We start from the raw sequence: 14,426 nt of genomic DNA, 5'->3' as shown, positions 1-14,426 counted from the left end.
TCTACCACCTACCACCAGGTCTTGAAGATATTTTTGTACAATTTCTTCTAGAAGCTTTGTGGTTCTTTTATTTCTAGGTTTTTGATGCATGTTGTGTTAATTTTTGGATAAGGTGTGAGATATAGGGGTCCTCTTTCCTTCTTTTGGCTATGGATATCCAGTTCTTTCAGCACCATTTGTTGAGTGAACTGTTCTTTGCCCGAGCTATGTGGGTTTGACAGGCTAGTCAAAAATTACTTGACCATACATGTGAAGGTCTGTTTCTGAACCATCAATTGGTTCCATTGGTCTATGTGTCTGTATGCCAGTACCATGCTGTTTTTACCACTATAACTAGGTGATATGATTTAAAGTCTGGAGACAAGAGTTCGCTTTTCCTTTTTATGTTATTTCTGGCTCTTCAGGACCCCTTACCCTTCCAAATAAATTTGATAACCGTGTTTTAAATTTTTTTTTTTAAATGTTGGTGGAAATTTTATCGGGATTGTATTGAATCTGTATATCAATTTGAGTAGAATTGACATCTTAATGATATTTAATCTTTCAATCCATGAGCATGGAATGTTCTTCTAGTTATTTAGGACTTTTTTGATTTCGTTTAACATTGAGTTGCAGTTTTCTGAATGTAAGTGCTTTTACATTGTTGGTTAAGTTTAATTCTATTTGAGTTTTAGCTGTCATATTTTATTTCCACCACTCTTTTTTATTGATATAATCTTCATTTCTAGACTCTCTTCCAGGCCTCTCTCTCCTGTCTTTTCTTTTTAGGCTCTAGCATACCCTTTAGTATGTCCTGAAAATCTGGTCTCTTGCTTAGAAATACTGTCAGTTTCTGTTTATCTGAGAATATTCTAATCTTGCCCTCATTTTTGAAAGACAGTCTTGCTGGATATAAGATTCTTGGCTGGAAGTTTTTCTTTTGCAATATCTTAAATATATTGGACCACTATCTTCTTGCCTCCGTGGTTTCTGGTAAGAAATCAGCACTTAATCTTATTGGGTATCCCTTATATGTTATGCATTGCTTTTCTCTTTCTGTTCTCAGAATTCTCTTTGTCTTTGGCATTTGACACTCCGAATAGTTTGTCTTGGAGTCGGTCTTTCCAGATTTTTTCAGATAGGAGTACGGTGTGCTTCTTGGACATGTATATCTATGTCTTTCAAAAGGGTTGGGAAATTTTCTACCATCATATCTTCAAATATTCCTTCTGCCCCTTTTCTCTTCTCTTCTCCTTCTGGGACACCCATGATATGTGTTTGCACGCCTTTTGCTATCATTTAGTTACCTGAGATCTTGTTCAGTTTTTTCTTCATCTGTTATTTTGTTTAACTTTCAGAGGCCATTTCTTCAAGCTCACCAATCCTTTCTTCTCATGATTCCAATGTTCTTAAAATTTAATTTATTGTACCTTTCATCCCATAAGATCTGCTATTTTTCTATGTATGCTTTCAAATTCTTCTTTGTGCTCATCCATTGTTTTCTTAATATCCTTAATCTCTTTAGCCATCATATTGAATTTACTAAGGAGATTTGTCTGAACATCTATAATTAGTTGTCTCAACTCCTATATGTCATCTGAAGGCTTATCTTTTTCCTTTAACTGGGCCATGTCTTCTGTTTCTTGGTATGGATTGTAATTTTTTGTTGGTGTCTTGGCATCTGGCTTGCTAGAGTATTTATTCTGGGTGTGTGCAATTTTTCTCTTTAGTTTAGGGCTTCCTGCCCTTTCTCCCTTGCTGGTTGTGCAGCAGGAGCCAAGGATGTAGTTGGTGCTCTAAGCTGTGGAGGCTTAAGCTGCCCTCCTTGCCCCAGGGACTGATGAAGCATCTCCCAACTTCTTCCTTTGCCAGAGGTAGGACAGAGTCACAGCTATGTAGAATAATCACGTCCTACAGGCCTAGACTGTAGTTGCCCAGAGGGACTGATGAAGCTTCACGCCCCTTTCTCCCTTTCTCCCTTTCTCCCTTTCTCCCTTTCTCCCTTTCCTGAGGTGGGGATGGAGCTGCAGGTGTGGGCAGCAATCTGTGCAGTGCTGTTCCAAAATGACCGCACTTGCCCCAGTAGACTTCTGATATTCAGTCTATGCCAGCCAAAGGTACCTGTAGTTACCTGGATAGGCTGGTGCAGGGCCCACCAGCTTTTTCCCTGCCAGAGGTGGGACTGAAGCCTAGGCTAGGGCTGCAGAGGCCGATCTGGATGAAAGAAATCAGTTCCTACCATCACTGTGATTTTTGGTCAGCCCAACTTCCCCTCATGCTGGGGGCGAATTCAAAATGGGTGGCCACCGACATCTTTCTGACTTGGACAGATGCACACTCTAGCTGTTCCTAGGGTTGTAACTTAGCTGAGTCTACTAATCAGTAGCTGAAAGCGGATGGCCTACTGTCTCCTCCTCCCCTGTTTTTGGGAAGTGGAGCTTCCAATTCCAGCCACAGAATAGCTCCTGGGGTGGCTTGTGCCACCAGAGTTAAATAATTGCCAGCCTCTACAGCTTTGCCGGTAATTTCATGGAGAGGCTGGCTCAGGTCCCCCCAGGTTCCTTCCTGCCAGAGATGGACTGGGGCCCAGGTGACCGCCACAGTCTGACCTGGATGGAAAAAAGCCAATCTCCACCAGCAGTGTGATTTTCAGTTTGCCCCATTTCCCCTGGTGTGAGGTGTGGAGTTAAGATGGCAGTTCCTGGCCTATTTTTGACTTGGACAGGTTCAAACTTTAGCTGTTCTTAGGACTATACTTTCGCCTGCCTAATTTGCTCATCAGTAACTGAAGTTGGTGCCCAACTGTCTCTTCCTCCTCTGTTTTTGGGAATTGGAGCTTTCAATTCTATCCGCAGAACAGCTCCTGAGGTGGCTTGTGCTTCCAGTGGAGGATGGGCACTGGCCTCTGTGGCGTGAAACGTTCTACTTATGAGTCTTCTCTGTGGATGAGCAGTCTCCTCCTTCCATTCCTTCAAATATGTTGCAGGATGCTCTTCTGGTCCCTGGAACCCCCAAATAGGTGCCTCAGATAGCTCCAGGTGTTTACTATAACTGCCCTGTAGCAGGCACTTAACTGTAGGAGCTCCTTACTCGGTAGCTATCTTGCTTGTTGTCCCAGTCTATCTCTTTTGATTGGGGAGCCCAATCCATTAACAGTGTTATTATTGTAAAGGCATTACTGACTCATCCATTTTTCCCTTTGGTTCTCTGTTGTCATACCATTCTATTGTCTGTCTTCTTATCATTTAGTTTACCCTTCTTAATACTCTTCATTTCTAAACTCTTCTCCATATTTCGCACCCTTTTTTTTCCCTTTTAGCTGCAGCACCCTCCTTTGTTATCTCTTATAAATCTGTTTTGGTAATGTATTCTATCAGTTTTTGTTTGTCTGTGAGGACTTTGAACTCTCCCTCATTTTTGAAGGACAGCTTTGCCAGATACAGAATTCTTGGCTGGCAGTTTTTCTCCTTCAGTACCTTAAGTGCATCACACCACTTTCTTCTCTCTTCCATGGTTTCTCATTAGAGGTCTGCAGTTAATCTTATCGAGTTTCTCTATTATGTGATACTTTGCTTTTCTCTTGCTGCTTTCAGAATCCTCTCTTTATCTCTGATATTTGTCTTTCTGAATAGTAGGTATCTTGGGGTAGGTCTGTTTGGCTTTATTCTGTTTGTGGTTCGTTGTCCTTCTTGGATGTTGATATTTATGTCCTTCATAATGGTTGGGAAGTTTTAAGTCATTATTTCCTCAGATATTCTTTTGGCCCTTTTTCCATTCTCTTCTCCTCTGGGACACCAATAATGCAAATGTGCATTTCTCTTGTCATTCACTTCCTTGAGAGTGTGTTTCATTTTTTCTATTCCTCTTCTCTTTCTGTCCTCCTGTCTTTTCTAATTCAGGTGTTCTGCCTTCAGAGTCACTAATTCTGTCTTCAAGCAATTCAGAACTGCTCCTTTGTGCCACTAATGTATTTTTAATCTTATCTGTCCTGTCTTTCATTCCCACCAGTCTGTTATTTTTCTTTTTCTTTTTTTAAGATTTTTATTTATCCCCCCCCCCCTCAGTTGTCTGCTCTCTGTGTCCATTTGCTGTGTGTTCTTCTATGACCATTTCTATCCTTATCAGCGGCACTGGGAATCTGTGTTTTTTTTTTTGCTGTTGCATCATCTTGCTGTGTCAGCTCTCTGTGTGTGCAGCGCCATTCTTGGGCAGGCTGCACATTCTTTCGTGCTGGGTGGCTCTCCTTATGGGGCGCACTGCTTTCACGGGGGGCACCCCTGCGTGGCAGGGCACTCCTTGTGCACACCAGCACTGTGCGTGGGCCAGTTCCATATTGGTCGAGGAGGCCTGGGGTTTGAACTGTGGACCTCCCAATGTGGTAGGTGGACGCCCTATCCATTGGGCCAAGTCCGCTTCCCAGTCTGTTATTTTTCTTTGCAGGTTTTCGTATTGTTCTATATGCTTCTTAATATTCTTTACGTCATTAGTCATATTTTCTATAAATTCTTTGAAGTGATTTAGGAGAGTTGTGTGATTATCACTGATTCATTATCTTAAATCCTGTATGTCTTCAGGATATTTGGTTTGTTCTTTCGGCTGGGCCATCTCTTCCTGTTTCCTAGACTAGCTGGTAATTTTTTGCTGATGTTTAGGTATCTGAAATATGTTGGTGAATTTACTCTGATGGCCAGTTCCTCTCTCTTGCCTACCCCTGCCCCCAGCTTTTCTCTGATATTTGGTTCAATTTATTCTCAATCTTTAAAATTATCCTGCTTAAGTTTTCAAAATCAGGCCACGGACTCACTAGTGGGGTACAGATTTTCTCCTAGGAATTGGTTACAGAGAGCACAGTTTGTGTCCATGCAATTTCCAGACTTGCCAGCAGTTTGTGCTAGTTAGTACACCTTTCCACTGTGGTGTTTCAGTCTCGGCTTTCCCATGTTCCTGTGTTGAATCTCCAGAGCAGAGATTCAGAGTGGGCGCTGCTGGCTGAATTCACTGAAGAAAAGCACTCTCACCTCTCCTTCATTTTCCCTTGAAGCAGCTGACTGAAAGGAAAATGTCTGTTTCCCTCAGTTGGCTGTAGCGAACCAGAGGTTTTACCCTAGCTTAATATCTTGAGGGTTGGGGAGGGGAGCCCTTCCTGGCTGCCATGGGGCCTTGGTAACTCATGTTTCTCGTTTCAACTTCTCCATCTCTCTGTGCCTCTTCCTCTTGGGAGTTGTGTAGCACTGTCCTCATCTGCTGATCCCCATAGCATGTCCCTCAGACAGCTTTTGTCGCTTTCTCTGTTGTTTTTGTGAGAGCATTTAGCTCTGCCTGTTAGTCCATCGCCATCTTCCCGCAATCCTCGCAGACTTCTGCTAATGGAATTCAGATAATTTCCCATTCTTGATAACATCAAATTCATAGTTCAGCCACTATTTATTGAACATACATTATGGAGTCAGGTACTGTCCCAAATGATGAAGACTTAAGTTCCTCCTCTGGTGGAGTTTCCATTATGAACAAAATAAGCAACATATATAGTATATTAGTAGTGCTAGTGCTATGGGGATGAAGTATAAGGGGTCAAGGAAAAGAAGTCTGTGGAGTAGGGTGGGATGAAGTTTGTAGTTTCAATTTTGAATTCCTCACTTAAAAGACAACTTTTGAGTGAAGTTCCCAGGAGCTGAGGAAGCCAAGTATTTAGAAATATGGGGGGAGAACACGTGCAAAGCCCCTGTGGTTGGTGTGTGCTTGGCAGGTTGAAGAACTACAAGGAAGGTAATGTAGCTAAAACAAAAGTGGTGAGGGAAGCATAACCAAAGATGAGTTAGAAAGGTAAGTGGAATGAGGGGATCATATAGAGCCTGGGGTGGTAGGTTGGGCATTTTAATGATTTTGGTTTGTGAAAGGTCTGTGGAAAACAGACCCAGGAAGTACAAGGGAGCAGGGTCAGAACTAGGGCAAGCAAGTTAGGTGGCTATTGCTGTATGTCAGATGAGAGTTGGTGGTGGCTTGGATCAGAGGTGTAGCAGAGGAGTGGTGAGAAGCAGTCCACTTTGAAGGTTGAGCCAGTAGGATTTACTGATCAGGTTGGATGTGAGGTGTGAGGTCATCGGTTGTAGGGATGAATGTGTGGTTAACTGACATGGAGAAGACGTCATGTTAAGTTTAGGATGCTTATTAGACAGTCAATAAGAGATGTCTGGCAGGCATTTGGATAGAAGTGGCATGATCAGGGAGGAGATTTGGATGAGTCAGAATTTGGAGAGGCTTCAGCATATATAAAGTGTTTGTAGTATTTAAAATTCTTGGGACTAGGTGAGATCACCATGAAAGTGTATAGATAGTGAAGAGGCCATAGGACAAAGCCCTGGCACACTTCGGTATTTGAATGCTGGTGAGATGGGGAGGAACTAGCCAAAAGTTGCTGTTAGATAAGTAGAGAGGAAAGCCAGTAGAGCATGGCTCTTGGAAAGCTGGATGAAGCCTTGCAAAGAGGCCTGTTGGGTAAGATGTTGCATTTACGTCATGTTGGGTACAGATGAATCATTTGCCATTTGAATGAACTGTGTGGGAATCATTGGTGACCACAACAAGCAGGTTAGTCTTTGGAGCCTGATTATTAGAGATTGTGTTCAAGATAGGAGGGGAGAAGAGAAATTGGAAACACACAAGTATACTTTTTCAAAGAATAGCTAAGAGATGGAACAGAAGAAGCTGGTGGGAGGAATGGGGTCAAGGTCATTTTCCTTCTTTGTTGTTGGGAGAAATAGTGGATTTGTATGGCTTGGGGAAAAATGGAATAAAGGGGAAAACTGATGATTCAGGAGAAGAGAGAGATGCTAAAGGCAATGTCCTTGTGTAGGTAGGAAGGAGATAAGATGGTAGTGATCAAGAGGAGATATTGACCTTAACCAGAAGCATATTTCATTCATAGTAACAGGAGAGGAGGCCGAGGTATATGGGCACAGGCGCAGATAGGTATGCAAATGCCGATGTTGGAAATTTGAAGAGGAGGAAAAGTGATAAAATTATTTAGGAGAGAGGGGGACTGATGGAAAAGAGAAATAGCGGTATGATTGTTGGGAAGCATTACGAGTTCATTTGAGGTTATTCCTCAATTTTAGAGACTAATCATCATGGTTGTAGTTAAGTCTAACCCCGTTCATATACCTAGGCACTTGTTCTTATCTCCACCCTTCATTCCATTTTTTAGAGGGGAGATTTTTAAATCACCTGATTTAACACATATTAAATTTTACTTTTTAAACAGCTTGGTTTTGGTAGACTTTAAAGAGCAAGTTGCCTTATCTATGTAGTAATCCTGGTGTTCTTTCTTTCTTCGATAATAAAATAAGTTTTCATTAGCCTGATTTTTGTTACTGCTATGTTTATAGATATTTTAAGCTAAAATGCATATGATTTCTCATCAGTATTCTCCTGCAGTTGTATTCAGCTGGTTGTGATTATTTTTAAATCTTTTTTTTCTTTGAACAATACATATTGTAGGCTAAATAAAAACACATCAGGAGATTGGAGAGATTCTATTATGTACAATTCTAAGAGATAAACTTACTAATTTTAATTTTGGTATCTAGCGTACATTTCTTTTTACAGATGCATTTGTTTTTCTGTTTGTAGGAAACCCAGCGTTTACTGGCAGAACCAGTTCCCGGTATTAAAGCAGAACCAGATGAGAGCAACGCCCGTTATTTTCATGTGGTCATTGCTGGCCCCCAAGATTCCCCCTTTGAGGGAGGGACTTTTAAACTTGAACTATTCCTTCCAGAAGAATACCCAATGGCAGCCCCTAAAGTACGTTTCATGACCAAAATTTATCACCCTAATGTAGACAAGTTGGGAAGAATATGTTTAGATATTTTGAAAGGTAAGTGTTATCTTCGTCACTTTGCTATTAAGATTTCTTCTTTGTCTTAAGCATTCCATATTTAGAATGAAAGCATTGTAGTCTTGCCTAATATAAAGACCATAATGGTCTTTGGGAGGGAAACACAGCAGTTCTGGGACTGAGTTTTCATACTTGTCACATTGAGCCTGTTGCCTTCATAGATAAGTGGTCCCCAGCACTGCAGATTCGCACAGTTCTGCTATCGATCCAGGCTTTGTTAAGTGCTCCCAATCCAGATGATCCATTAGCAAATGATGTAGCGGAGCAGTGGAAGACCAACGAAGCCCAAGCCATAGAAACAGGTATTTACTATTAATTCTTCACAGCAATTCTACCTTTTTTTCTTTTTTAAGATTTTATTTATTTTCTCCTGTTCTCTATGTTTATTTGCTGCATTATCTTCTTTGTCCGCTTCCGTTGTTGTCAGTGGCATGGGAATCTGTGTTTCTTTTTTGTTGCATCATCTTGTTGTGTCAGCTCTCCGTGTGTGCGGCGCCATTCCTGGGCAGGCTGCACTTTCTTTGGCGCTGGGCGGCTCTCCTTATGGGGCGCACTCCTTGCGCGTGGGGCTCCCCTACGCAGGGGACACCCCTGCACGGCATGGCACTCCCCGCATGCATCAGCACTGCACATGGGCCACCTGCACACGGGTCAAGGAGGCCCGGGGTTTGAACCGCAGACCTCCCATGTGGTAGACGGACGCCCTAACCACTGGGCCAAGTCTGCTTCCCAATTCTACTTTTAAAAACAGAATCGTATTGCCTTTTTTACAAGCTGTTTGGCAAACAAAAATACAGCTGTTGAATGATTAGACACTTTATAAAATGGAAATAAATACCTCTTAACAAAAGATGTTCAAGTTTCATCTGATGACCCTCTGCCAGACCCCCAAATAACAACCTGTAATTAGATCATCTTGGACTTCTGTATAACTACACCTGATTTAACAAATACTGAGTGTCTGCCATTTGTCTAGCAATATGTAAAGACACTCAACTTGAACTCTTGTGGTGTTTTTGTAATTCTTAAGATCCACTTCATTAAAGTGTGCATCAGTTTGTAACTTAATTGAAGAGGTTGGAATCAACAAGCTTCTTCCTGCTATAGATTTTAACAAAATTAGTGGGGTGTACTATATATCCAGAAATAAGGGGATAACTCTCTTCATCGTATTGAATTTTGTAGAACTCCTGAATTTCATTGTAGTTTCATTGTGGTGGTTAGACACATGGAAAATCTTTCAGCCCTAATCCAGTTTATAGAAAATGGCATGCTTCTGCAATTACAGCATAGCATTCTCATAATTAACTTAATAGTGTGTGCTGTTATTAGAGTTTGGAAAGTAACATATTGAACCAAGTAAAATAATAATTGTATGTTTGTTTTTGTCTACAGCTAGAGCATGGACTAGGCTATATGCCATGAATAATATTTAAATCGATCTGATCATCAAGTGTGCATCTCCTGTTCTGCCAAGACTTCTTCCTTTTTTGTTTGCATTTAATGGACACAGTCTTAGAAACATTACAGAATAAAAGCCCAGACATCTTCAGTCCTTTGGTGATTAAATGCACATTAGCAAATCTATGTCTTGTCCTGATTCACTGTTGTAAAGCATGAGCAGAGGCTAGAAGTATCATCTGGATTGTTGCAAAACGTTTAAAAGCAGTGGCCCCTCTCCTGCTTTTATTCAGTTCCCCCATCATGGTTTAAGTATAAAAGCACTGTGAATGAAGGTAGTTGTCAGGGTTAGCTGCAGGGGTGTGGGTGTTTTTATTTTATTTTTATTTTTGAGGAGGGAGGTAGTTTTATTTTAATTTTATGAGCCCCCCCCCCCCCCTTTTAATGGTAATCTAATTAAATGCATTGGTTAAAAGCAGCTAACCAGTTCTGTAGAATATACCCTCTAGCCAAGTCTAACTTTAGAAGCTGTAGATGGACAAGCTTGATTAAACCAAAATGGGAACATTAAACAAACATCACAGCCATCACTAATAACATTGTGACTTTGCTGTCAAGTGTAGACTCCTCCCTTCAAAAAAAAAAAAATCTTGTGACTTTTGTATGGCTTGTCTGGAAACTTCTGTAAATCTTATGTTTTAGTAAAATATTTTTTGTTATTCTACTTTGCCTTTGTACAGTTTCTTTACTCTGTTTATTTTCATTTTTCCAATGTGACAATCGTATTTAAAAATTACAACTCTGATGGAACATTCTGTTTTGGTCTTCACCATCTGACAGATCGAATGGCAAGAGGTGGATTTTTCCAGTTTCTTTTCACTGGTTCAAATTTGTGTTAAGCTATTTACTGAATGGAGTATTTATAAATTGGCCCTGAGCATGCATAATGCATCAGTATCTATATTTCTTTCCTTCTAGAAATTTTAAGTAAATGTGCTTACATTATTATATGCTTAGTTAGAATATCATTGGTGTCTTGCCACAATGTTTGAAAATTACTGTACAGGAGAGTCACATCAAAGAAGCAGTTGTGATCTATGTGTAGGACTTTTCACGTGTTGGCCACACTTGTGTCTGGCATTTGGGTTATGCCGTTTTTCTTAGTTCTTGGCTGAAACTTCATGTGTAACCACTAGTGTGTGTTACTAAGAAATACCAATGTGATAATTATTTGGGGTTTGCTGAGGCATTTATTAGTCTTCCATAATTGCATAAGTGTCATTAAAAAAGGTTTCTTCAAATTTTTGAGAACATCAAATCCTCAGTTAATGATTCTTGCTTTCATCCTTACAGTATTTGCTATGGGAGCTCTTTTTATTCTTTGATATTCAGTGATTGTTTTCTTCATTTAGTTTCTCCCTCCCCCCATAAAACCATACTTTCCCACCTCCCTCTGTGTCTGATTCCTTATTGTTATTTTTAAGTCATAAATGTAGTCAGTCATAAATATATAAATGTTAACCTGCAGGTTGGAACCTTTGTCTCTTGCATTTTAAGGTAATGGATATTGTAGCTCATTTGAATTTTCCCCACTCTTATTCTCGTAACTTCTGGAGTTTCTTCAGAATGTGGTGTATTTTATTGTGCTCCTATGTAAGATGAAGAATTATCTATTAAAATTACATTTTCAACATACAAAAGCTCTTGATGACTGGTAACTGGTATCCTTCCAAATGAATACATTGCTTGGTAGCAAATGTTAGTTTAACTTAGAATAAAATTGTTCATACCCTTAATGTTATAAATCCAAAACCTATTAACAACAGTAGTCCCTTAAGAAAATTCTTGGGGTGTTTAGAGGGCATCTTTCTACCTAAGGAAACTGAATCTCATCCTAGGGCCCAAACAAATGAGCACTTTATAGGACTTCATTTAAATAGAGATAAGCTCAAGTTGATAATAGCTAGTATCACATAATTACTTGGATTGATTGTGTTGCGCTACAGAAATGTCTTTCTAAAACAGGAATGATATTACCTGCTGAGTTTGAGAAATTATAGAAGTACAGAAATGGATTAAATCACTGTTTTTGTTTAAAATACATTAATTTCTAACTTTATGGCACCACTTTTTTTTTTAAATTGTGATTTTGATAAGAGTACCTATTGTTTTGATAAGCAGAGCTTGGGGATGAAACAAGCCTGACTGTGTTTACTGATCTTCTTTAGGATTGGCTCTGGGAAGCAGAGGTTGAAAATGAGTAGTTGTGGACCTGTTTTCTTTGGCTCATGCAGTGTGGTTTAAAAGATTTTAATTAGATGCCAACATTTTTAAAAACCAGGAGATTCACATGAAAATTCAGAATTCTAGCATCTTTTGAATGATCTGAAGATCTGTCAACAGTAGAGCCACCTTTTTGCATGATACCAACTGGGAGGAGCAGAGGAGCAACTCCAAGAAGAGCTTATCATTTTCTTCTCCAGTTATTCCTCAGTCGGCTAGAGTCCCCTCCCAGCCCACCTGCTCCTTTATGTCATCCTGTCTACTTGTAAGCCTTTGATTTTGTAATTTCTGAGCTAAAAGGAAACAATTTATTTGACATAATATGTGCCTAACGGGAGGATTGGGTGGGTAAGATTGACATGGGCCTTTACTCGTGGACCTTAATCTAATGGGGGAGGGGACATGGACACACAGCAGTTGCAGCTCTTGCATGGGTAGGAAAGCACCCATTGGTAAGGAGAGGCTGCTGTTCAAGCAAGATGAACATCTCCAGCCCAGAGGGAACAGCATGTGCAAAGGCTTGGGGGAAGAAAACCTGAATATATTAATAAGTGACTTCTTCTAAGTCAATTCTGCCCGTTCATGGGCTTTTCTGGAATCCTGAGATGTTTTTATATGAAGTTTGGGTTTTTAAAAAAAATTTTTTTGTTATTGTGCACTTGCTATGATTTGCTTCCACACTAGTTATTCTTGTTTGTCTCCAAAGTCGTCTCTTAGATCTGAAATGTATAGAACTTAAACTTTGCCTTAGACTGATGATGTACTTGTAGAACAATTTCAGGAGCCTTTTGAAATATGAAATACAAATCAATGTATAAAAGCCACAGGTGCTATGGCTTAGCAGTGTTTAAGGAACGTTTGAGAAAGGATATCTGGTATCCAATAAGACATAGACACTTAAAGAAACTTGTTTTTATTTTTCTATTTGATGGTTCAGGAATCCCTTTTGGCTACTTTAACCACATGTCACTTTTGTTAGCAGGAATAGCAAAGGTTTAAAAATATAACCTCTAGAAAAGATGGCAAAAAAAGGATAATGCCTTGATAATACCTAATTTGTCAATCTACATAATGAAAATGCATATTTCATTAAAATGTACTTTGGGCTGGGGGCAACATTTTGTGACCATTACTATTTAGCATGCTGCCTAACTTAAGGACTTATGCTAGGGATTTATTTAAATGACTTAATGATCACAAAAGCAAAACATGGTGAATGTAATTATTTTAAAGAAATACAAAGAATAAAAATCTGTCATCTACCACCCAAAGACTGGTGATACTTTGTGTTTTTCCTTCACTTTCTCATGTTCCTCTCACCCCTATCCCACCCTAGATTAATTTCCATTTTCTTACATTGAGGTTGGAAATTGGGAGAGTTTGTTCTAGCAGCTGGCTTTACTATAGTTTTATGCTACATACTGGGCTAAGTTCCTATTGGCTGCAAAACTGGGAGCTGGACTAAAGTTTTTTCTCTTAGTGTGGAACTGAACAAGAGTTTGGCTTCTTCCCTTTTCCCGTTTCACTTGGCCACCCTTCAGCTGGTCTTATTTCATCTATATGTGCCTGTTGATAATGGCATTTGCATTTTAAATACATGAATACGGGGTCTCTATTGACTTTTTTTTTCAGTTTCTGATATATTCTGCTAAAAGCATGTATCTGCTTGAGTTTTCAGACCTTGCACAGCACCAACAGAAATCCTAGTATCTTGTAAAAATACATTTTGTGGTACTCATTAAGTAACTTGAATATTTCTCCTCTGCCAACCTCTTGTATCTGTGAACTCAGAAAAAATTAATAGCCTTATGTTCCTACCACCTATTTCCTTCATCCTTTTTAAATACTCCTGACCCATTTTCACCCACCATGTGACTCCTTTTGAAGTAGTTCCATGTCTAGTTTAGGAAGTGCTAGTAAGTCTTAAGTTTCATCATAACCTAGCATGTTTACAAAGTTTTCTGGCTTAGGTTCAAGAGTAGACTACTCAAAAGACTTCTTCATACCTGGCAAAAGCAGCTTAGATGTTGGCTGACAAGATTTGAACTTGCTGCTGCTGAAGTTTTGGAAGGAAACCTTAGGACTGATGAGTAACCAAGGGAGTAGTATGAAGTTATCAATCCTTTTTTTTTTTAAACCCTTCTCAAACTAAATATTTTAGGCTCTGGGCCACACAGTTTGTGTTATGAGGCCTTTAATTTTCTTTTCCCCTTTATTATTATTTTTGAGGTACTGGGGGCCAGGGATTGAACCCAGGACCTCATGTTGAAAGCTGGCTTTCAATCGCGTGAACCACATCTGCTCCCCCTTCACTGTTAACATAAACATACTTTGTTACGTACCGGTTGAGCATGTATCAAGCACTAGTTTTTCCACATAAGCAATTAATGGACATTTTCACACTGAATTTAAAAACATTTAAAAAACTATTGGCTTTTAAAAATTTCCTTTGACTTTGCTAAAACTTTCAGTGTATGCAAATATGTGGCCGAGACTTAAATGTTTAGTGTATGACTTTTCTCATTCGGCATTATTCAAAATTCCTCCATCTGGCAGCACATCTCTTCAGTAGACATGTAATATGTATTGAATAGATATGCCACAATTTAACCCCATTTGAATATTTAGGTTGATGCCAATTACATACATTTCTGCAGCATGCATCTGACCACATTTTATTGTGCAACTTGTCCAAGAATTCCTGTTGACTTGATTCCCAGAAAAGGAATTGTTCGGTAAAAGGGTACATGGATTTTAAATTAAGCACTACCCAGTTGCCCTCCAAAAGGCCCTATCAGTTTACACAGAGCATTAATCTGAATGTCATTTTAAGTGTATAATATTCCATTACAGATAGTTACCTCTT

At 39.6% G+C, this 14,426-nt stretch overlaps 1 protein-coding gene across 1 annotated transcript in view; it reads left to right on the top strand.

Moving 5' to 3' along the window:
- Positions 1–12,831, top strand: part of UBE2N (ubiquitin conjugating enzyme E2 N) — a 46,615-nt gene extending 33,784 nt beyond the window's left edge. Inside the window, exons 2-4 of the mRNA XM_004446744.3 lie at positions 7,609–7,855; positions 8,038–8,178; positions 9,272–12,831. Of these exons, the coding sequence (XP_004446801.1) occupies positions 7,609–7,855; positions 8,038–8,178; positions 9,272–9,312 (429 nt within the window). The 3' untranslated portion in view covers positions 9,313–12,831. The remainder of the gene's footprint in view (positions 1–7,608; positions 7,856–8,037; positions 8,179–9,271) is intronic.
- Positions 12,832–14,426: the final 1,595 nt, after the last annotated feature.

This window comes from Dasypus novemcinctus, chromosome 12 (genome assembly GCF_030445035.2).
Source record: "Dasypus novemcinctus isolate mDasNov1 chromosome 12, mDasNov1.1.hap2, whole genome shotgun sequence".
In the NCBI taxonomy this organism is placed as follows: Eukaryota; Metazoa; Chordata; class Mammalia; order Cingulata; family Dasypodidae; genus Dasypus; species Dasypus novemcinctus.
Note: the sequence above shows the minus strand (reverse complement) of the source record. Positions and strands in the feature narration are given on the sequence as shown.